The sequence below is a fragment of the Acanthopagrus latus genome, chromosome 23 (genome assembly GCF_904848185.1).
Source record: "Acanthopagrus latus isolate v.2019 chromosome 23, fAcaLat1.1, whole genome shotgun sequence".
NCBI lineage: Eukaryota > Metazoa > Chordata > Actinopteri > Spariformes > Sparidae > Acanthopagrus > Acanthopagrus latus.
This window is the reverse complement of record NC_051061.1, coordinates 10,134,503-10,157,443: the sequence shown is the minus strand read 5'-3', so window position 1 is coordinate 10,157,443 and position 22,941 is coordinate 10,134,503. Positions and strand designations below refer to the sequence as shown.

General features: G+C 39.0%; 6 gene segments (V, D, J or C); all 6 read right to left on the bottom strand.

Annotated features, from left to right (window-relative positions):
* Window positions 1-828: 828 nt before the first annotated feature.
* Window positions 829-1,562, bottom strand: LOC119013776. The segment is given in 3 exon segments: window positions 829-851; window positions 937-1,227; window positions 1,319-1,562. Coding segments are annotated over 3 exon segments (354 nt in total).
* LOC119013775 lies at window positions 1,473-2,541 on the bottom strand. The segment is given in 3 exon segments: window positions 1,473-1,487; window positions 2,110-2,405; window positions 2,493-2,541. Coding segments are annotated over 3 exon segments (360 nt in total).
* A 436-nt stretch (window positions 2,542-2,977) lies between these two features.
* Window positions 2,978-6,027, bottom strand: LOC119014041 (the record flags this gene model as incomplete). The annotated part of the segment is given in 2 exon segments: window positions 2,978-3,270; window positions 5,922-6,027. Coding segments are annotated over 2 exon segments (336 nt in total), but the record flags the coding sequence as incomplete, so codon positions are not given.
* A 1,290-nt stretch (window positions 6,028-7,317) lies between these two features.
* On the bottom strand, window positions 7,318-8,389 carry LOC119014000. The segment is given in 2 exon segments: window positions 7,318-7,828; window positions 7,964-8,389. Coding segments are annotated over 2 exon segments (447 nt in total).
* An 803-nt stretch (window positions 8,390-9,192) lies between these two features.
* On the bottom strand, window positions 9,193-10,070 carry LOC119013997. The segment is given in 2 exon segments: window positions 9,193-9,736; window positions 9,827-10,070. Coding segments are annotated over 2 exon segments (450 nt in total).
* A 2,478-nt stretch (window positions 10,071-12,548) lies between these two features.
* Window positions 12,549-13,512, bottom strand: LOC119014030. The segment is given in 2 exon segments: window positions 12,549-13,178; window positions 13,269-13,512. Coding segments are annotated over 2 exon segments (348 nt in total).
* Between the last annotated feature and the right edge of the window lie 9,429 nt (window positions 13,513-22,941).

The window sequence follows — 22,941 nt, the reverse complement described above, 5'->3', positions numbered from 1 at the left end:
TCTCTGGAGCCAGTAAACCGGCCTTTGACTGACTCAGAGTAGTATTTCCTGTCATTATCACTTTCAACCCAGGCAATCCACTCCAGTCCTTTTCCAGGAGCCTGTCTGACCCAGTTCATATGGTAGCTGCTGAATGTGAATCCAGAGGCTGTACAGGTCAATCTGTGAGATTCTCCAGGCCTTTTAACCACTGGTTCAGATTCTGTCAGAGTCTGACCATCAACACCTGTCAAGGCAAAAAAAGATCCACATTTGGTTACGTTCACAACAACAAAGAAAATATTTGAAATAAAAATTAGCGTAGATGTTCACCTGCCCAGCAGACAGTTAACAGCAGCAGTCCTGTCCTATAGTCCATCATGTTAAACTGTGTGTCCACTGTTCTCTGTCATCCTCTCTGCAGTCAGATAAGTAGAGGAGGAAGACATCTGAGTTTTGCATTGACTCCTCCTCACAGGGAGGAAACAGTTCCCTGATTTATCATAATAACACACCAAAATGTGAATTTTAGGTCAGGAATCTGCCACATTTCCAAACAGCATTCATTCAGACCAATTCATATATAATTTGTCTCATCATCATGTTTTTTTGTTACTTCCTTTAGACAGCATATACACTAAATAATAACCTGCAGTATCCTTATGATCACCAATAACCATCACTATTTTTGAAATTTGTTGAATTGTAATCTCATCATGTTAAACCATCCACCAATAATCAGAATGTGTTTTGGGGCATTTATGACGTTGAGAGTGTGTACTTAAGACTGTCTACAGTCAGTCGACTGTAGATTTTCTCTCTTTACTGGAACTGCAGGTGTTGAAATAATTAGTGGTCTGAGGGCTCCTCCTCTGGTGGCTTCATGTTACAAGTGTTCAGGCACTGAGGGGTTTTTGTTCAGGTCTACTGATGGTTTGTGTTATTGTGGCTGTCTGGCACAGTAATACACAGCAGTGTCTTCAGACTGCACATTCTGTCCATTTAGAGTCACTGTGTTGCTGGAGGAGTCTGAGTTGATACTGAACTTGTTCTTAAGTGAATCTTTCATGTATGTGCTGTATCCAACAGCTGCACTCCCAATCCACTCCAGTTCTTTCCCTGCAGGCTGTCTGATCCAAGCTGTGTAGTAGCTGCTGACAGAATAAGAGACCTGACAGGTGATGGTCAGACGTTGACCTGGCTGCACAGTCACAGAGGCTGGCTGTGTCAACTGTTCACACTTCACACCTGTGGAGGAAAACAAAATGTTTTGTAACAAATGATCAAGTTAAACTGCAAAAGAAGAACTGTTGACTTTGACAAATCCAGAGAGACTCACATCCAGCTGCCAACAGCAGCAGCAGAGCTACAGAAAACATGGTTGATGTTGAAACTGACGTGCTGTGAACTCCACTGACAGCCTGATGGGAAGTTTTTATAGCTGAGTAACAAGGAAGCTCACTGAGTTTGCATAGAATCAAACATATGAAGCATCAATGTTGGTCTGACTGGAGCCAATAGAAGAGTCTGTTGACTGTTATTATATCTGCAGAGTGAAAACATGCCTGGAAATCACCTCTGCTTTACACGTGATATTTTCATTTCATTACACACTCAACTGGAACATTTTGAAAATGTCCCTGTTTAACAGAAATGACACAACTGTAAATGATTATCACAACTATTCTTACTGTGAATATTACATGGACCAAGATGATGGAACAATTCTGTCTGATGCTGCTGGTTGGCATGACAGATCTTTAATCATTTCAGTGTCAGCAGATGTTTGAAGACATACAGAGACAAAATGCAAAAACTACATTTGAGTGTTGAGAGTCAGTCAGTTAATATTAATGAGGACACAGAGTCTCCTTTAAGAAACAGAGTAAACTGTATCAAGCGACCACATTTTTGTGCCGGTATTGGGCCTTTTGTCAACAAATAGCCTTTATTGTGTTTTGTTTCATTTAATGTTTGCTATCAACATTATGGAGAAACAGTTTAAAAATTATAATATTGTATATGATATATAAAATACTTCAAATTTTGGCTGCTTCACTGCAGTAAAGATGAGTTCTGTAGGTTTTTGTACAGCTGCTCAACCAACTCCAGTCACTGTGGCTGTCGAGCACAATAATAAACAGCAGAATCTTCAGTCTTCAGACTGCTCATCTGCAGATACACCTGCTGTCTGCCATTTTCTCTGGAGATGGTAAACCGGCCTTTGACTGACTCAGAGTAGTAAGTGCTGCCACCACTGCTACTGATAGCGGAAACCCACTCCAGTCCTTTTCCAGGAACCTGTCTGATCCAGGCCATGGCGTAGTCACTGAATGTGAATCCAGAGGCTGTACAGGTCAATCTGTGAGATTCTCCAGGCCTTTTAACCACTGATTCAGATTCTGTCAGAGTCTGACCATCAACACCTGTTGAGACAAAAAATATATGCATGTCATTGGCTTGGCAGCAGAAATGAAAAGTTATCTAAATTTAAGACATTTGAAGATGTTCACCTGCCCAGCAGACAGTTAACAGCAGCAGTCCTGTCCTATAGTCCATCATGTTAAACTGTGTGTCCACTGTTCTCTGTCATCCTCTCTGCAGTCAGATAAGTAGAGGAGGAAGACATCTGAGTTTTGCATTGACTCCTCCTCACAAGGAGGAACTGGATGTGACTTGGATCTGAGTTGCTATTTGGTGAAACTGGTGAATGAATATTTACTGAACATGATTGATTCCTTCAAGAGAAACTGTTGCATGTTTAGTAGTTTTTGTGCAACTATTTAACAAACACAAAGAAAGTGCTTTTAAAATGCAATTTTGAGCTGAAATAATGTTGTCAGTATTTAACTTCATTAACTTTATCATAACAGTGAACTGATGTTGAGATCATTAGTGGTCTGAGGGCTCCTCCTCTGGTGGCTTCATGTTACAAGTGTTCAGGCACTGAGGGGTTTTTGTTCAGGTCTACTGATGGTTTGTGTTATTGTGACTCTCTGGCACAGTAATACACAGCAGTGTCTTCAGACTGCACATTCTGTCCATTTAGAGTCACTGTGTTGCTGGAAGAGTCCAAGCTGATACTGAACTTGTTCTTCAGGGAATCTTTGTAGTCTGTGCTGTATCCAACATGTGCACCACCAATCCACTCCAGTCCTTTCCCTGCAGGCTGTCTGATCCAGTGAGTGCGATAGCTGCTGACAGAATAAGAGACCTGACAGGTGATGGTCAGACGTTGACCTGGCTGCACAGTCACAGAGGCTGGCTGTGTCAACTGTTCACACTTCACACCTGTTGAAAAAACAAAATGTTTTGTAACAAATGATCAAGTTAAACTGCAAAAGAAGAACCGTTGACTTTGACAAATCCAGAGAGACTCACATCCAGCTGCCAACAGCAGCAGCAGAGCTACAGAAAACATGGTTGATGTTGAAACTGACGTGCTGTGAACTCCACTGACAGCCTGATGGGAAGTTTTTATAGCTGAGTAACAAGGAAGCTCACTGAGTTTGCATAGAATCAAACATATGAAGCATCAATGTTGGTCTGACTGGAGCCAATAGAAGAGTCTGTTGACTGTTATTATATCTGCAGAGTGAAAACATGCCTGGAAATCACCTCTGCTTTACTCATGATATTTTCATTTCATTACACACTCAACTGTAAAATCAGCATAACAATATAAATGAAGATGTGCCATGGAAACAAAAGGAGAAACCACCAAGAATGTAGCTTTCTATAAGCCATGTTTACAGTGTGTTCAGCATGTTTTCAAACCATTAAAACAATTTAAATATGATGTGAGCTGCTTTCCTGAGAGAATGTATTTACTGTCAGCACCTCCTACATCACATTTAAGATGAACTTAAATAAAGATAAGTAGAGGAGGAAGACATCTGAGTTTTGCATTGACTCCTCCTCACAGGGAGGAAACTGTTCCCTGTTGTATTTTAATACAACAGCAAAATGTAAATTTTCAGGAATCTGTCTCATTTTCCAAACAGAAATCATTCAAACAAATTAACTTAACCTAAGAGTTTGTCGCATTGTCACATTTTTTTAACACTTCCTTTAGACAGCATATGCTATAAATACTAATCAGCAGCTTTCTTATGATCACCAACATCCATGAGTATTTTTGAAATTTGCTGAATTGTCATCTAATCCTGTTAAACATTCCATCAATAATCAGAATGTGTTTTGGGGCATTTATGAATTTTTACTTTTGTAGATGACAGTAAAAATCTAGTCTTATTTAATGTTTTGACAACTGAAGAAACTCTGTTACTGTGAGTGATGTAACATAATTTGATAAATATTTAGTCATGAGGTTACAATAAACTCTATGGGAATCTAGTGTGTATATAAAGTGCTTTTGCAGGTGGAGATAAAACCCAGATGTCATGAAGATCACATGTTTGTTGTCTGTGGAGGTTTTTGTGCAGCTGCTCCACTGTCTTCAGTCACTGTGTCTGTCGAACACAGAAGTAAACAGCAGAATCTTCTGCTGTCAGGCTCCTGATCTCGAGGTACTGAGTGCTGCTGGACACGTCTTCAGTCATGAGGAAACCACTTTGAAAGGAGCTGGCATAGATAGCAGAGTTTGAACCTGTGTTCATCCTGCCAATCCACTCCAGAGCTTTCCCTGGCTTCTGTCGTATCCAGTGAATATTGTAGCTCGTCATGCTATAACCAGATATGATACATGACATCTTCACTGTCTCTCCAGGTGTTTTCACCTCAGAGGGAGACTGATCCAGTTTGATCTCACTCCAAACTCCTGTAAACAAAGAAAATGTGATCATTATCCAACAACCTGGTAAATCACAGGTTTGACATTTACAAAAGAAGTAAAGCTGAATTAATTTTCTCACCATGAATACTAACTACAAATAACAAAGTCCAGATGATTGTAATTTCCATTCTGTGATAAACACTGTAGTTCAGAGCTCTCTGATCTCAGTGTTTCAAATATATCTCAATCTGTCACAGGTTTCTGTCACAAGTTACTGATGGTGTGTTTATAAGAGGAGAGTTTGCATAGACCTCCTCTACAGGTTTAAAGAGGGAACATGTGACACACACACATTTTCATAAACAGAGTGACAGCAGACACTGTGGAAAAAAGGCGACACAACGAAGAAATACAGCTACTGTTTAAGTTGTAGTTGAGTTACAAAATGTTTTCCAATTACTTAAAGGCATTGCAATACATAAAGATAAATTAATAAAATGTGTCACATGCATCTTGTATTGAGCAACATTTAAGTTTTCTCAGTCTCTTCTGCTCTGATGTTGATGACAGGGGAAGTCATCTTATATTTACTATTAAAATGTTTAACTCTTCTTTTGTCTACCAGTCACAAAAACTGCCTCTTTGATTCAGTGAAATACATAAAGATTCATTTTTATTTTTATTTTTTTAACTCATCAGACAGCATCGTTTATATTAATGTTTGCATTTAACAACGTGTGTGCTTGAGTCACATGGTCTCTGGGTATTTGTGCAGGTCTGTTGGTGGTTTGTATCACTGTGGGCTGACGTACACAGTAATAAACAGCTGTGTCCTCAGGCTGCAGATTCTGTCCTGTTAGAGTCACCGAGCTGGTAGAAGTGTGTGTGTGGTAAAGGAATTTGTTCTTCAGGGCATTATTTTGATAAAAGCCACCTCCACCAAAACGACTCACTATCCAGTCCATTGGTTTTCCTTCACACTGTCTGATCCAACCTGTTGCATAGCTGTTATCAGTCAAAGAATAACCAGAGACCTGACAGGTGATGGGCAAAGACTGTCCAGGCTGCACAACCTTTGAGTCTGGCTGGATGAGATCAATACTGTTCACACCTGTGGAAACACAAATCAACATTATCTCCATCATCCATCTGACTATTCAGTCTTTCTAATGTGTTTATTAGTGTGAATCCACTGAAAGCTCCTCACAGGATCCAGCAGCCAGCAGCAGCAGCAGAGCTACAGAGAACATGGTTGGTATTGAAGGTGATCTGATGGGAGCTTCTCTTCTTCTGCTGCAGCTGACAGCATGATATCAAGTCTTTATAGCAGACTGTGAGGAAGTTCACTTTGCATAGAGAAGGACACTGACAGGATATAAAAGGAGCATCAACTGTCCTGTTACAAGGAGTCACAGCTTTAATTTGTGTTGTTAACATTCAGTTTGACATACATGTAATACAATTTTCATATGATTTTTATGATTCAGGTTTTTTTTTAATTCTTTACAAAATATTAATAAGTCAGATGGAAACACGCTGACATGAAGAGAATATTTAAGTACACCAGAACACCAGAAGTATAATATTTTTTTTCTACATCAAGCAGTTTTATTGAGATGATGATTCTCTGATTGTGCTGATTTCCTTGAACTGAAGATTATTTCTGTAATTGTGAAAAAGCAGAAAGTAAAGTGTTGGATGTTGTGATATGTTGAGTTTTTGTACAGCGTTGCTCCTTCCTGTGCCATTGTGGCTCTCGAGCACAATAATAAACAGCAGAATCTTCAGTCTTCAGACTGCTCATCTGCAGATACACCTGCTGTCTGCTGTTGTCTCTGGAGATGGTAAACCGGCCTTTGACTGACTCAGAGTAGTACTGGGTGCTACCACTACTGCTATGAATCCAGGCAACCCACTCGAGTCCTTTTCCAGCAGCCTGTCTGATCCAAGCAGCATGAATATTGCCCCCAAACCCTGAATATGTGCAGGTCAGTCTGTGGGATCCTCCAGGCCTTGTCATTGTTGGTTCAGACTCAGTCAGTGTTTGACCTTCAGTACCTACAGACAGTTAAACAGCTCATTAGTTCCTGTAATGTAGCCATGTTTCTTTGTAACAGCAGTCATTGCTCTTACCTGCCCAGTTAATAGACAGGATGAGAAAAACAACCAAATAATCAGGTGTGATCATTGTAAAAGCCAGTTGTCTCTGTCCAGTCTACAGTGTGTCTGTCAGTGATTCAGTCTCTGTCCTTCACTCTGCAACACATATGTAGAGATGAAGAGATCAGAGTTTTGCATCGACTCCTCCTCCTCACAGAGAAACACACCACATCTCACACACCCCTGGACAAAACAACAATGACATAATCATATAGTGTCATACACTTTAAGGTTTTTATTGTTATGTTTAGATATAAGTTATTTGACAGTGATGTTTATTCACAGACCAGTAAGATGTATGTATTTGTTGGTCCATCCATGCACTGGATTCATCATGTAAATGTTCAAATATATTCTCATCACCTGCTGTTTAACATTGATAATAGGAACATTATAAACCATCATTGTTGTAGAAAAACACATGTTAAATGTGACACTGAGAAACAGGAAGTCACAAACCACAACATCAGCTGTTGTTTTCATATGATGCATGTATGTATGTGTGAGTGTTTAGAGTCACTGTCATACTCTCCTTAGTTAGTGTCATCTGACTTCATATGTTCTGCTGCCACCTGTAGGTCTTTGGAAACAAATGTTCTGTGGAGTTTTTGTAAAGCTTCTCTGCTTCCTTTAACCAGTGTGTGTCTCTGGCACAGTAATACACAGCAGAGTCCTCTGGCTTTAAGTTGGACAGTCTCAGATACACCATGCTGCTGCTATCATCTCTACTGATTTCTGCACGTCCTCGCACACTGCTGGCATATGTGTTTCTACTGGAGCTGGAGTAGCCAACCCCGACCCATTCCAGTCCTTTTCCTGCAGGTTGTCTGATCCAGTTCATAGCGCAGCAGCTGAATGTGAAGCCAGATCCCCTGCAGGACAGACTGAGAGTCTCCCCAGGCCTTTTCACTACTGAACTGGAAGGAATGGACTCCATACTCTGACCTGTACAACCTGATGAGATGAAAGAAGAGAGGAGCCACAGAAGAAAGTGAGACAGTCATCTGGGAAGTTTTCTGCTGTCACTGACTGATCATCAGTCCATGTTGTGTGATAAAAGATAAAACAGCAAGAAGCAGGAGAACTCACAGGACAGAGAGAAAGCAACCAGCAGAAGAGTGAGTGTGTTCATCATCCTGAGGCTGGAGATGTGACCTCTGATGCTCCACACAAAGTACAAGAGCAGTCAGCAGGACAGAAGTACACTGCACAGACTGAAGATTTGCATCAGGGCATCATGAGGAGGGAGTGGCTCATGAACACACGCTCTGTTAGTTTCATTTAATTGTGACGTTGATTTACTTTTTTTTATTATTGTTGATGACAAAAACACATTCAAAGACAGAACCACCCATTGATGTATTTACCTACCTAATATTACATTTATTTATTTATAAATCAATCCATGTATTCAGTCATTTTTGAAGCACAGCCCAGTGATTTTATGTATAATTCTTGCTTAGCACAGCTACAGAGATCATGGCTTTTGGCCTCTCACTGACTCAGCCGTCACTTCCTTTCAATTATCAATCATTTGTATATATTTTAAGTGGAGAACATTTTTTTTATTTTAGGAACATAACATTAACATCTTTTTTATTGAGTATAGCACAATACTGAGGAGACCAAAGTGTCAAACAAAAATGGAAAAGTTTCATGTGTATTTTACAAGAGAAAAACACACTTTCCTCACTAGGATGATGTGGGCAGCCAAGAAAACACAACAGGGCCTAAACAGGCCAGATTTTCTGTCTTGCAATCTAATCTGAGCTTCTCAGTGACAGATTCACAAAGCATCTAAGAAATAATGAGAATGATGATGAAAGACATGTAGGTGTCATTCCCCACCTCTTTTAAGCCTTCACAAAAGTGCATCATCACACCGTGATTGGCTGTGATAGAAATGCCCCAAGCTGCTTCCACTCCTCAATCAGGAGTCAGTCCCCCACCCTGCTCACAGGTGATCAGGATCCCCTGCAATTAATCCAGAGGACCTGAAACTTGATTCAACATAAGATTTGACTGCATTACTCTCTTTAAATTAGATTATCTTATATGTACTAAAAACTTAAAAGCACAAACAATTTAATTTCTTGAACTATTACTATAATTCTAATCTGATTTAGATTGTGAATTACAGGTTGGATAAGTAATAAGATATATGTATAAGAACTGTAAAATGTGGCAGAAGATTTAATTTAAAAAAATGAATAAAAAACAAACTTGAATGCTCCTTAAACAGGACTTTACTCTTCAAGTAATTATTTTAAAATATTTCTTAAAAGATGTAAAATGTCTTAACGTACAAAGTTTCTTGGGCGATCTTGGACACTCAGACAAGATTCTTTTCATGACTTTTTGTGTGACAAAATTGCAATTTAATTATTATTAATATTTTACATTTCAGTTTAGATAAAACAAGAATTAAATATTTAGTCACAACTCTGAACTTTCATGAATTACAGTCACCTTGTGATACTGAGACAATGTTGAGAATGTTTCCAGTGGTGGTAAATAGAGGAAGAAGTTTTTGTATGACTCTCCTATTATTGTCTCTCACTGTGTCTCCTCTGGCACAGTAATACACAGCAGTGTCTTCAGACTGCACATTCTGTCCATTTAGAGTCACTGTGTTGCTGGAAGAGTCTAAATCGATACTGAACTTATTCTTCAGGGAATCTTTGTAGTATGAGTATCCAGTACTTTTCATCCCAATCCACTCCAGTCCTTTCCCTGCAGGCTGTCTGATCCAAGCTGTGTAGTAGCTGCCCAAAGAATAAGAGACCTGACAGGTGATGGTCAGACGTTGACCTGGCTGCACGGTCACAGAGGCTGGCTGTGTCAACTGTTCACACTTCACACCTGGTAAAAAAACAAAATGTTTTGTAACAAATGATCAAGTTAAACTGCAAAAGAAGAACTGCTGACTTTGACAAATCCAGAGAGACTCACATCCAGCTGCCAACAGCAGCAGCAGAGCTGCAGAAAACATGGTTGATGTTGAAACTGACGTGCTGTGAACTCCACTGACAGCCTGATGGGAAGTTTTTATAGCTGAGTAACAAGGAAGCTCACTGAGTTTGCATAGAATCAAACATATGAAGCATCAATGTTGGTCTGACTGGAGCCAATAGAAGAGTCTGTTGACTGTTATTATATCTGCAGAGTGAAAACATGCCTGGAAATCACCTCTGCTTTACACATGATATTTTCATTTCATTACAAAGTCAACTGTAACATTTTGAAAATGTCCTTGTTTTTAAAGAAATGTCACAACTGTAAATGATCATCAAAACTATTCTTACTGGTAATATTACATGAACCATAGATGATGGAAAACATGCTGTTTAAAATCAGCATTACGGTATAAATGATGATGTGTCATGGAAACAAAAGGAGAAACCACCAAGAATGTAGCTTTCTATAAGACATGTTTACAGTGTGTTCAGCATGTTTTCAAATCATTAAAACACTTTAAATATGATGTGAGCTGTTTTCCTGAGAGAATGTATTTACTGTCAGCACCTCCTACATCACATTTAAGATGAACTTCAGATGTAAGAGCAGCTTGTTGTTATTGCAGCATTTGATCACTTAGTGTTCTTCCTGTATTTGCAGCAAAGTGACAGCAGACAGCATCATGTAAACAGTATGAAAACTTCTGTCTGATGCTGCTGGTTGGCATGAAAGAGTTTTAATCATTTCAGTGTCAGCAGATGTTTGAAGACATACAGAGAAACTTGGAGCCTCAAGAGGAAAACAGCTGCTCATGAACTGAAACCTGTGTGATAAAATGCAAAAACTACATCTGAGTGTTGAGAGTCAGTCAGTTAATATTAATGAGAACACAGAGTCTCCTTTAAGTAACAGAGGAGAGACAAACTTGTCACTGACTGCCCTCTAGTGATTTTATGAAAGAAACTGTAATTTTAATTTTCAACTTAATATTGTGATTCATTTAGATCCCCAAAGATTCAGAGACATTATTATCTCTCAAACTGTAGAAATGTTTATTTTGGTAGTGATCACATTGTTGTGCTGTCTTTGGGCCTTTTATCAACCAATAATCTTTATTGTGGTCTGTTTCATTCAGTGTTTACTATCAATATTACTGAGCAACAGATTCAAAATTATAATATAATTCTGTATGATAAAAAATACTTCATGTTTTGGCTCCCTTTCTCCAGTAAAGATGAGTTCTGTAGGTTTTTGTACAGCTGCTCAACCAACTCCAGTCACTGTGGCTCTCGAGCACAATAATAAACAGCAGAATCTTCAGTCTTCAGACTGCTCATCTGCAGATACACCTGCTGTCTGCTGTTGTCTCTGGAGATGGTAAACCGGCTTTTGACTGACTCAGAGTAGTAGATGTAAGCACTGTCATATCTGATATACGCAATCCACTCCAGTCCTTTTCCAGGAGCCTGTCTGACCCAGTGCATCCCATAGCTGCTGAATGTGAATCCAGAGGCTGTACAGGTCAATCTGTGAGATTCTCCAGGCCTTTTAACCACTGGTTCAGATTCTGTCAGAGTCTGACCATCAACACCTGTTGAGACAAAAGAAAATAAGTGTCATTAGCTTGGCAGCACAAATAGAAGTTATCAGTAATCAGTGTAAGTGTTCACCTGCCCAGCAGACAGTTAACAGCAGCAGTCCTGTCCTATAGTCCATCATGTTAAACTGTGTGTCCACTGTTCTCTGTCATCCTCTCTGCAGTCAGATAAGTAGAGGAGGAAGACATCTGAGTTTTGCATTGACTCCTCCTCACAGGGAGGAACTGGATTCACTTATATATCAGTTACTGTTTGGTAAAACTGTAGAATGGATGTCTGTTGATTTTCAAAACAGGTTCATCTGTAAGTCTCACACTTTTTGGACGTCTGTGAAGGTGCAAGGAAAGCTTCCAGCCCGAACACCTTTTGGAAGTCTACAGACATCTGACTCTGGTTCAAAATCTTAATTTCCATCATTGTAAAACAAACAGTCATGTAAAATGCCTGTTGATAGAGAAAAATATTTAAATCATAGTGTAAACCAAAGTAGCTATACCATATGAAGTAATTTAAAATGATTTTCAGAATAAGGGGTGGACTTTTCAGAAAATGTCCAGAAATGCTCCAATGTTGGGTTGTTGTATACAACATCATTAAAAAGAAAGTGATCGTTTAAATCACAAGCAAGCACAATACCTTCATTATGAATAGTTTCATTGAATACAATGTTTTGCTCCTCTAAGCTTTGAACAGTAGTCAAACTGATAGAGGTTTGATGATCAAACTAATAGTGAATGATAATAGTGAATGAAGCTAATAGTGAATTTAGACAAGACTGACCTCAGTTAAACATTGAGGACGTTTTTATTCAGTCATTACTATTAACAATTAAACAATGGTGCTGAGTGGCTGAGAGCTCATCAATATACCCCTCCCAGCAGCCACCAGTGTGAATACTACTAGTTGTACCTTGTGTGTTGATTTGCTCATTATTCAAAAGAATGATATTCGAGTACCATAAGGATGTCTGGAGGTAGATGAAGACAGATGTCATGAAATTGTTCCTTTTCACCCACAAGCAGCTGTTCTTTGGATATCTGTCAGAGACGCTGAAAACAAGATTAAACAGTAAACATGTTTCTGTTGAAGCCTGTGAGGTGGTCACCTGGACATCAGTTGAGATCGCTGAACATAATTTAGATATCAGACAATTATGAGCTGAAAAAATGTCATCATTAGTCCATTAATTGTGAGTCACACAGAGAAGTCACTTTTTAGATAATGTCTCTGCTACATTCAATAATAGTGTTATTTTGGATTCTAATGAAATATGTTGTATTCCTTTTTCTTTATCATTGTTGAATGTGTCTTTTCCTCTTTACTGTAACAGTGAACTGGTGTTGAGATCATTAGTGGTCTGAGGGCTCCTCCTCTGGTGGCTTCATGTTACAAGTGTTCAGGCACTGAGGGGTTTTTGTTCAGGTCTACTGATGATTTGTGTTATTGTGGCTCTCTGGCACAGTAATACACAGCAGTGTCTTCAGACTGCACATTCTGTCCATTTAGAGTCACTGTGTTGCTGGAAGAGTCGAAATTGATACTGAACTTGTTCTTCAGGGAATCTTTGATGTATGTGCTGTATCCACCACCTCCAAATATAATCCACTCCAGTCCTTTCCCTGCAGGCTGTCTGATCCAGGCTGTCCAGTAGCCACTAACAGAATAAGAGACCTGACAGGTGATGGTCAGACGTTGACCTGGCTGCACAGTCACAGAGGCTGGCTGTGTCAACTGTTCACACTTCACATCTGCGAAAAAAGGAAAAAGTTTTGTAACAAATGATCAAGTTAAACTGCAAAAGAAGAACTGCTGACTTTGACAAATCCAAAGAGACTCACATCCAGCTGCCAACAGCAGCAGCAGAGTTACAGAAAACATGGTTGATGTTGAAACTGACGTGCTGTGAACTCCACTGACAGCCTGATGGGAAGTTTTTATAGCTGAGTAACAAGGAAGCTCACTGAGTTTGCATAGAATCAAACATATGAAGCATCAATGTTGGTCTGACTGGAGCCAATAGAAGAGTCTGTTGACTGTTATTATATCTGCAGAGTGAAAACATGCCTGGAAATCACCTCTGCTTTACACATGATATTTTCATTTCATTACACACTCAACTGGAACATTTTGAAAATGTCCCTGTTTAACAGAAATGTAACAACTGTAAATGATTACCACAACTATTCTTACTGTAAATATTACATGAACCATATATGATGGAAAACATATTGTTTAAATCACCATTACAGTATAAATGATGATGTGTCATGGAAACAAAAGGAGAAACCACCAAGAATGTAGCTTTCTATAAGCCATGTTTACAGTGTGTTCAGCATGTTTTCAAATCATTAAAACACTTTAAATATGATGTGAGCTGTTTTCCTGAGAGAATGTATTTACTGTCAGCACCTCCTACATCACATTTAAGATGAACTTCAAATGTAAGAGCAGCTTGTTGTTATTGCAGCATTTGATCACTTAGTGTTCTTCCTGTATTTGCAGCAAAGTGACAGCAGACAGCATCATGTAAACAGTATGAAAACTTCTGTCTGATGCTGCTGGTTGGCATGAAAGAGTTTTAATCATTTCAGTGTCAGCAGATGTTTGAAGACATACAGAGAAACTTGGAGCCTCGAGAGGAAAACAGCTGCTCAGGAACTGAAACCTGTGAGACAAAATGCAAAAACTACATCTGAGTGTTGAGAGTCAGTCAGTTAATATTAATGAGAACACAGAGTCTCCTTTAAGTAACAGAGGAGAGACAAACTTGTCACTGACTGCCCTCTAGTGATTTTATGAAAGAAACTGTAACATTGTTTGTCACCTTCAAATTTTGACTCATTTGGATTGCACAAATTTTAGAGACTTTATTGTCTCTTACTTTGTAGAAATGTTTAATTTTGTAGTTTTATTTCACATTGTTGTGCTGTCTTTGGGCCTTTTGTCAGCAAATAAACCTTTTTTGTTTTGTTTCATTTAATATTTACTATCAATATTTCTCAGCAACATATTTGAAATTATAATATAATTACTTATGATATAAAATACTTCATGCTTGGGCTCTTCCAGACCAGTAGAGATGAGTACTGTAGGTTTTTGTACAGCTGCTCAACCAACTCCAGTCACTGTGTCTCTCGAGCACAATAATAAACAGCAGAATCTTCAGTCTTCAGACTGCTCATCTGCAGATACACCTGCTGTCTGCTGTTGTCTCTGGAGATGGTAAACCGGCCTTTGACTGACTCAGAATAGTACTGGGTGCCACCACTTCCGTTATCAATCCAGGCAATCCACTCCAGTCCTTTTCCAGGAGCCTGTCTGACCCAGTGCATATAGTAGCTGCTTAATGTGAATCCAGAGGCTGTACAGGTCAATCTGTGAGATTCTCCAGGCCTTTTAACCACTGGTTCAGATTCTGTCAGAGTCTGACCATCAACACCTGTTGACATAATTAAAAATAACCAAGTGAAATAATATGATGATACTAATAAGAGCTATATCATATTAAGATCAGTGTAGGTGTTCACCTGCCCAGCAGACAGTTAACAGCAGCAGTCCTGTCCTATAGTCCATCATGTTAAACTGTGTGTCCACTGTTCTCTGTCATCCTCTCTGCAGTCAGATAAGTAGAGGAGGAAGACATCTGAGTTTTGCATTGACTCCTCCTCACAGGGAGGAAACTGTTCCCTGATGTATTTTAAGACAACACCAAAATGTAAATCTTACTTCAGGAATCTGTCACATTATCCAAACAGAAAACTTTCAAACAAATTAACTTATAATTTGTCTCATTGTCATGGTTTTTCACACTTCCTTTGAACAGCATATGCAATAAATACTAATCAGCAGCTTTCTTATGATCACCAACATCCATGAGTAGTTTTGAAATCTGTTGATTTGTCATCTAATCCTGTTAAACATTCCACCAATAATCAGAATGTGTTTTGGGGCATTTATGAATTTTAACGTTTTTAGATGACAATAAAAATCTAGTCTTATTTAATGTTTTGACAACTGAAGAAACTCTGTTACTGTGAGTGATGTGACATCATTTGATAAATATTTAGTCATGAGGTTACAATAAACTCTATGGGAATCTAATGTGGATATAAAGTGCTTTTGCAGGTGGAGATAAAACCCAGATGTCATGAGGATCGACTGTTTGTTGTCTGTGGAGGTTTTTGTGCAGCTGCTCCACTGTCTTCAGTCACTGTGTCTGTCGAGCACACAAGTAAACAGCAGAATCTTCTGCTGTCAGGCTCCTGATCTCGAGGTACTGAGTGCTGCTGGACACGTCTTCAGTCATGAGTCGTGTTTATAAGAGGAGAGTTTGCATAGACCTCCTCTACAGGTTTAAAGAGGAAAAATGTCACACACACATATTTTCATAAGTGGAGTAACAACAGACATTGTAGAAAAAAGTCCTGGCAACTAATTTCTGGACTTTTTTTTTTTTCTTTTCTAAATGACATACAATGTAAAATTTTAGACCTTAGACCTCGACCAGCTTGTCCAAATTTTACAGGGAAATTATTGAAGAAACACTGCTACTGTTTAAGTTGTAGTTAAGTTAGGAATTTTTTTCCCCCATCTTTTCAAGGCATTGCAATACATAAAAATATATTATTAAATATGTCACATGCATCTCGTATTGCGGGACATTTAAGTCTCTCTCAGTCTCTTCTACTGATATTGATACTGATGTCGACTGCAGGGGAAGTCGACTTAATTTACCATTACAAATCTCAACTCTTCTTCTTTCTATCAGAAATTTTAAAAAAAAATACCTCAGTGACTCAGTGAATTACATAAAGATTATTTTTTAGCATCAGACAGCACTGTATATATTAATTTCAGCATTTGATAACTTGTGTGTGCTTGAGTCACATGGTCTCTGGGTATTTGTGCAGGTCTGTTGGTGGTTTGTATCACTGTGGGCTGACGTACACAGTAATAAACAGCTGTGTCCTCAGGCTGCAGATTCTGTCCTGTTAGAGTCACTGTTCTAGCAGAAGTGTCTCTGCTGTAGCTGAACTTGTTCTTCAGAGCATTATTTTGACGAAGGCCACCACCACCCCACATATGGAAAATCCAGTCCATTGGTTTTCCTTCACACTGTCTGATCCAACCTGTTCCATAGCTGTTATCAGTCAAAGAATAACCAGAGACCTGACAGGTGATGGTCAAAGACTGTCCAGGCTGCACAACCTTTGAGTCTGGCTGGATGAGATCAATACTGTTCACACCTGTGGAAACACAAATCAACATTATCTCCATCATCCATCTGACTATTCAGTCTTTCTAATGTGTTTATTAGTATGAATCCACTGAAAGCTCCTCACAGGATCCAGCAGCCAGCAGCAGCAGCAGAGCTACAGAGAACATGGTTGGTATTGAAGGTGATCTGATGGGAGCTTCTCTTCTTCTGCTGCAGCTGACAGCATGATATCAAGTCTTTATAGCAGACTGTGAGGAAGTTCACTTTGCATAGAGAAGGACACTGACAGGATATAAAAGGAGCATCAACTGTCCTGTCAGTCACAAATTGTGTTGTGAACATTTATTTTTGTGTTATAGAATGTGCTTATTTCAACCATAACCATTATATTGTTTCCCATAAAAAGTAGGAAAGACAAGTGACAAACACATTTACATTTTCAAAGAATGATATTAACATATATTAATTCATGTTAGACAAACAATTCTATTGTTGCATTATAGAATAAAAAGAAAATGTATGTTTTCCCTGTTTCTTGAAAGAAATCTAGCAGAAAATCCAAGCTGCAATAAAACTCATCTCAACGCAGTCTCGATGACTTTTCTCTGAGTATGTTCATGCTGAACTTCAATTTCTCTGAATGTGAGATGCAGTAAGTAAAGTTTTGACTCAGTTCTTGTACAGCATTGCTCCTTCCTGACTGCTTCGGTTGGCCAACACTGCAGCTCTGATACTACCTCCAGAGGTGTATCAGGGCCGGAGTGAAAGTGAAGTGAAATTAACTGACCTGATTCTAATTTGATTCACTGACTTCATTATTTATGTTTGTGCTTATTTTTTGTCACTGCCAAGAAGAGTTGGAGTTGAAACCAAGATTATCTCAATGAATAATTGAATTTAATGCAGCTGGTTGGACACCTGGATTTTTATTTCTATTTTTCATTATTTTAGATTTTTAAAGGTTTCAACTTGTGGATGTTTAATGCCACAGTCATACGGAGGAAACTGGAGCCTTTAGGAGAAACTGAAACCTTGTGATGATATGCGACAAACAGCTTATGGACAGCACAGTAAAATACCTGCTGGTTAATCTGTCCAAGGTACTAAAGTGGTCTTTTACATCATAATTAAATCTTAATGAAAACAATTTGAAAAAACATTTACCTTCATAGATACTGTGTATTTTTCAGTGAGTTGTTTTAAGGTACCGGTAGCTTTTATGATGAACAATTTATGTGAATAAAGATATGCCTGTTTCTTAAAATGATTTATACATTCATATCTCAGATGAGAACTTTTTGCTAATTTAAACTTACAGTTCACTTTAACTGTTTTGTATCATTTACTCTGATTGCTTTAAGTGGGACAGGTCAGACAGGAATGATGTGTTCTCTGGGTTTTTGTGCAGCTGCTCAACCAACTCCAGTCACTGTGAGTCTCGAGCACAATAATAAACAGCAGAATCTTCAGTCTTCAGACTGCTCATCTGCAGATACACCTGCTGTCTGCTGTTGTCTCTGGAGATGGTAAACCGGCCTTTGACTGACTCAGAGTAGAAGATGTAGCTACTACCATCACCACTGATAGCAGCAATCCACTCCAGTCCTTTTCCAGGAGACTGTCTGATCCAGCTCATCCAGTAGCTGCTGAATGTGAATCCAGAGGCTGTACAGGTCAATCTGTGAGATTCTCCAGGACTTTTAACCACTGGTTCAGATTCTGTCAGAGTCTGACCATCAACACCTGTTGAGACACAAAGAAGAAAATAGTCACTGGCTTTAAGTTGGCAATTTTTTGAAGACATATGTACATCAGCACCTGTATAGATGTTCACCTGCCCAGCAGACAGTTAACAGCAGCAGTCCTGTCCTATAGTCCATCATGTTAAACTGTGTGTCCACTGTTCTCTGTCATCCTCTCTGCAGTCAGATAAGTAGAGGAGGAAGACATCTGAGTTTTGCATTGACTCCTCCTCACAGAGAGGAAACAGCTCGACTGGAAATATTTATTGAAACTTGGGAATTAATGTTCAAGAGTCTAACGTGTTTTAGTTTCTGGAATATGTCAGTCAGCATCAACAATGCAGCCACATTTATACCACTGAAATCGTGTTCTTAGTTCAGACATCTGACACATTAACATGCAGGTTTTATTCCAGCTAATTCAATAATAATCCATCTTGTTATCAATGCTTTGTCAGTCACTGACAGATCAATCACTTCTAGAACAGGTGGCAGCACATTAGTATATTTACAACAATAAAAGTGATCTACAGTTTAATTCTGATCAGCAGCATCACTTGCACTTGATGAATAGTGCTTGATTGTCATTTTGCCCCATCATACAATTAATTCATTCATTGAGGAGTTTTGAATAGATTTTAGATCATGTTTTGATCAAGTCAGCTGATAAAATCTTTTTCAACCTGTTTTTTTTTTCTTTTCAAACTAAATTCAAATAGTTCATGGTTGATATATTGACATATGGTGAGTGATGCAACATGATGTACATGCATCATTTGTTCATTTGATGTTCAGTTGAAACTTCAAATTCTGAAAATGAAAACATGATTCTTCATTTCATTACTTGTGTACAGCAGACAGACCAGATGAAATGTGTTTCATTGTTAACTGGCCTCATTCAAAGGGACATTATTTGTTTTCAAAGTCCTGACATGCTTCAGTGCTTCTCATTCAGAGATCAGTGTTGTCAGTGTTTGTACAGCTCTGTAGTCTGCTGTGTCACTGTGGCTCTCGTGCACAATAATAAACTGCAGAGTCTTCTTGTTTTAGACTCTTCACCTCTAAGGACACAACATTTCTGGACGTGTCTTTGGTGATGGCAAACTGGCCTTGGACACTTGGGGCAAATATTGTGCCAGTTCCAGCATCAATGCGTCCGATCCATTCCAGTCCTCTCCCTGGTTTCTGACGAATCCAGTGCAGCCAAGCCAGAGCAAGTCCTTCCACTTTACAGGACAGAGTGACTGGTTGTCCAGCTCTGCTGACCACTGGCTCTGAGGAGGTGAGGGACTGACCCTGAGCAGCTGAAAGAGACAGAGTTTAGATGAGGAGCAGCCAGCAGACATCCAGAGCTCTTGTTCTCCTCCTCTGCTGACACACTGACACTGACTTCACTCACCTGAAATGAGAGCCAAGAAGAAGAAACTCAGTACAGCTGTCATGGTGGAAACTTGGCTGAGTCTGCAACTGCAAAGGCTTTTATGAAGGATGTATACTGTGCAGGCAGAGTGGGTGGGGACTGTTCATCAGTGTGTGAATTTGCGTTTTATCTGTCAGAGATTTGGGAGCTAAAGTCTTGATACATAAACACTAAATATGAGAAAATGAGGAGCCTTGTTGAGAATTAGAATGTGCGATGTGAAGTTAAGAAGAGCATTAATACAGTAAAAGCTGAACTGTCAGCCTCATGCTTTCATTATAAAACTGATGGGTCACCTCAGTGAGAGAGAACACTGCAAAGACAGGAAACAAAGGGAAAGTTTCAGTCAGAGTTTGAGCATCATTAAGTTAAGATCAATGAGGTTAGCAGATATGAGAGTCTCCTTGTAGTGACAGAGAGAGAGAAACTTGGCACTGACTGACATCTAGTGGTTTTATTGTAGGAACTGCAACATTATTTTTCAACCTTGGATTGTGACCGACTTTAGAAACAAAATAATACAAACATTATTCTGGATCCATTTCTTTGTTTCTTACCAATTTAAATTTCTTCAACAAAACTACAGAGTGCCTCTTCAATGACTTTTTCATCAACAGTGTTCATGATTTTATTATATACAAAATAAGAATGAAAAAAACCTCATTATTTTTGAGGCTCTTTCTGTCCAGTAAAGATGAGATCTGTGGGTTTTTGTACAGCTGCTCAACCAACTCCAGTCACTGTGGCTCTCGAGCACAATAATAAACAGCAGAATCTTCAGTCTTCAGACTGCTCATCTGCAGATACAGCTGCTGTCTACTGTTTTCTCTGGAGATGGTAAACCGGCCTTTGACCGACTCAGAGTAGTAAGTGCTGCCACCACCACTGCTGATATAAGCAATCCACTCCAGTCCTTTTCCAGGAGCCTGTCTGATCCAGCTCATCCAGTAGTCACTGAATGTGAATCCAGAAGCTGTACAGGTCAATCTGTGAGATTCTCCAGGCCTTTTAACCACTGGTTCAGATTCTGTCAGAGTCTGACCATCAACACCTGTTGAGACAAAAAAATGTGTCATTGGCTTGGCAGCACAAATAGAAGTTTTCAGTAATCAGTGTAAGTGTTCACCTGCCCAGCAGACAGTTAACAGCAGCAGTCCTGTCCTATAGTCCATCATGTTAAACTGTGTGTCCACTGTTCTCTGTCATCCTCTCTGCAGTCAGATAAGTAGAGAAGGAAGACATCTGAGTTTTGCATTGACTCCTCCTCACAGGGAGGAAAAAGTTCCCACATTTCTTTGAAGTAAACTTCACATCTACAAATGACATTTATTAAAATCAGTTGTCTCAGCATCATGGTTTCTCATTACTCCACACAAGCATATTGGTCAGATGAGGTCAATGATCTACTGTTCAGTACCTCCCAGTAATCAGAGAATATCCATGAACATTTTTGAAAATGTTTTATTGTCACATGTTAAACCATCCACCAATGATTTGAATGAATGTTCTGATCAACAGCTTTCATTGTTTGTACTGCAACACAATGACATGGCCAGTTTAATTTGAATCAATGTTTTTACAATTGAAGTGACTATTTTTGTTATGTAGCGTCAAAAAGACTCATGAGTTTATAGTAAATTATACAGAATAATGTAGATATAGATATAGATAGATATATAGTGCTTTTTCATGTGGACAGAAAACCCAAATGTCATGTAAATCACATGTTTCTGTCTGTGGAGGTTTTTGTGCAGCTGCTCCACTGTCTTCAGTCACTGTGTCTGTCGAGCACAGAAGTAAACAGCAGAATCTTCTGCTGTCAGGCTCCTGATCTCGAGGTACTGAGTGCTGCTGGACACGTCTTCAGTCATGAGGAAACCACTTTGAAAGGAGCTGGCATAGCTAGCAGAGTTTGAACCTGCGCTCATCCTCCCGATCCACTCCAGAGCTTTCCCTGGCTTCTGTCATATCCAGTGAATATAGTACTCTGTCATGTCAAACCCAGATATGATACATGACATCTTCACTGTCTCTCCAGGTCTTTTCACCTCAGAGGGAGACTGATCCAGTTTGATCTCACTCCAAACTCCTGTAAACAAAGAAAATGTGATCATTATCCAACAACCTGGTAAATCACAGGTTTGACATTTACAAAAGAAGTAAAGCTGAATTAATTTTCTCACCATGAATACTAACTACAAATAACAAAGTCCAGATGATTGTAATTTCCATTCTGTGATAAACACTGTAGTTCAGAGCTCTCTGATCTCAGTGTTTCAAATATATCTCAATCTGTCACAGGTTTCTGTCACAAGTTACTGATGGTGTGTTTATAAGAGGAGAGTTTGCATAGACCTCCTCTACAGGTTTAAAGAGGGAACATGTGACACACACACATTTTTATATGCAGAGTCACAGCAGACACTGTAGAAAAACAAAAAAAATCCCAGCAACTCATTTCTGGACTTCATGAAAAATAATAATTGTTCTAAATGACAATCTTTAATTGAAGATGTAAAATTTTAGAACTTTTTTCAGCTTTTCCAAAGTACAACAGGGAAAATTGGATCTCATCTCTTTATTTGTGAAGAAATACAGCTACTGTTAAAGTTGCTAAGTTATGACAAGTTTTTTTGTTTTTGTTTTTGTTTTTCAAGGCTTTGCAATACATGAAAATGAATTAATTAAATGAGTCACACAATCTTCTATTGAGGTAAATTTACCTTTCTAGTCTCTTCTATACTGATGTCGACTGCAGGGGAAGTCTATTTAGATTCAACATTAAAATTCTCAACTCTTCTTCTGTCTACCAGAAACACAAAAATATGACTTAGCAGATAATATGAAGATACATTTTTAGCAACTCATCAGACAGTAATGGTTATATTAATGTTTGCATTTTACAACAAGTGTGTGCTTGAGTCACAGGGTCTCTGGGTATTTGTGCAGGTCTGTTGGTGGTTTGTATCACTGTGGGCCGACGTACACAGTAATAAACAGCTGTGTCCTCAGGCTGCAGATTCTGTCCTGTTAGAGTCACTGTTCTAGCAGAAGTGTCTCTGCTGTAGCTGAACTTGTTCTTCAGAGCATTATTTTGAACAAGGCTACCACCACCCCACATATGGAAAATC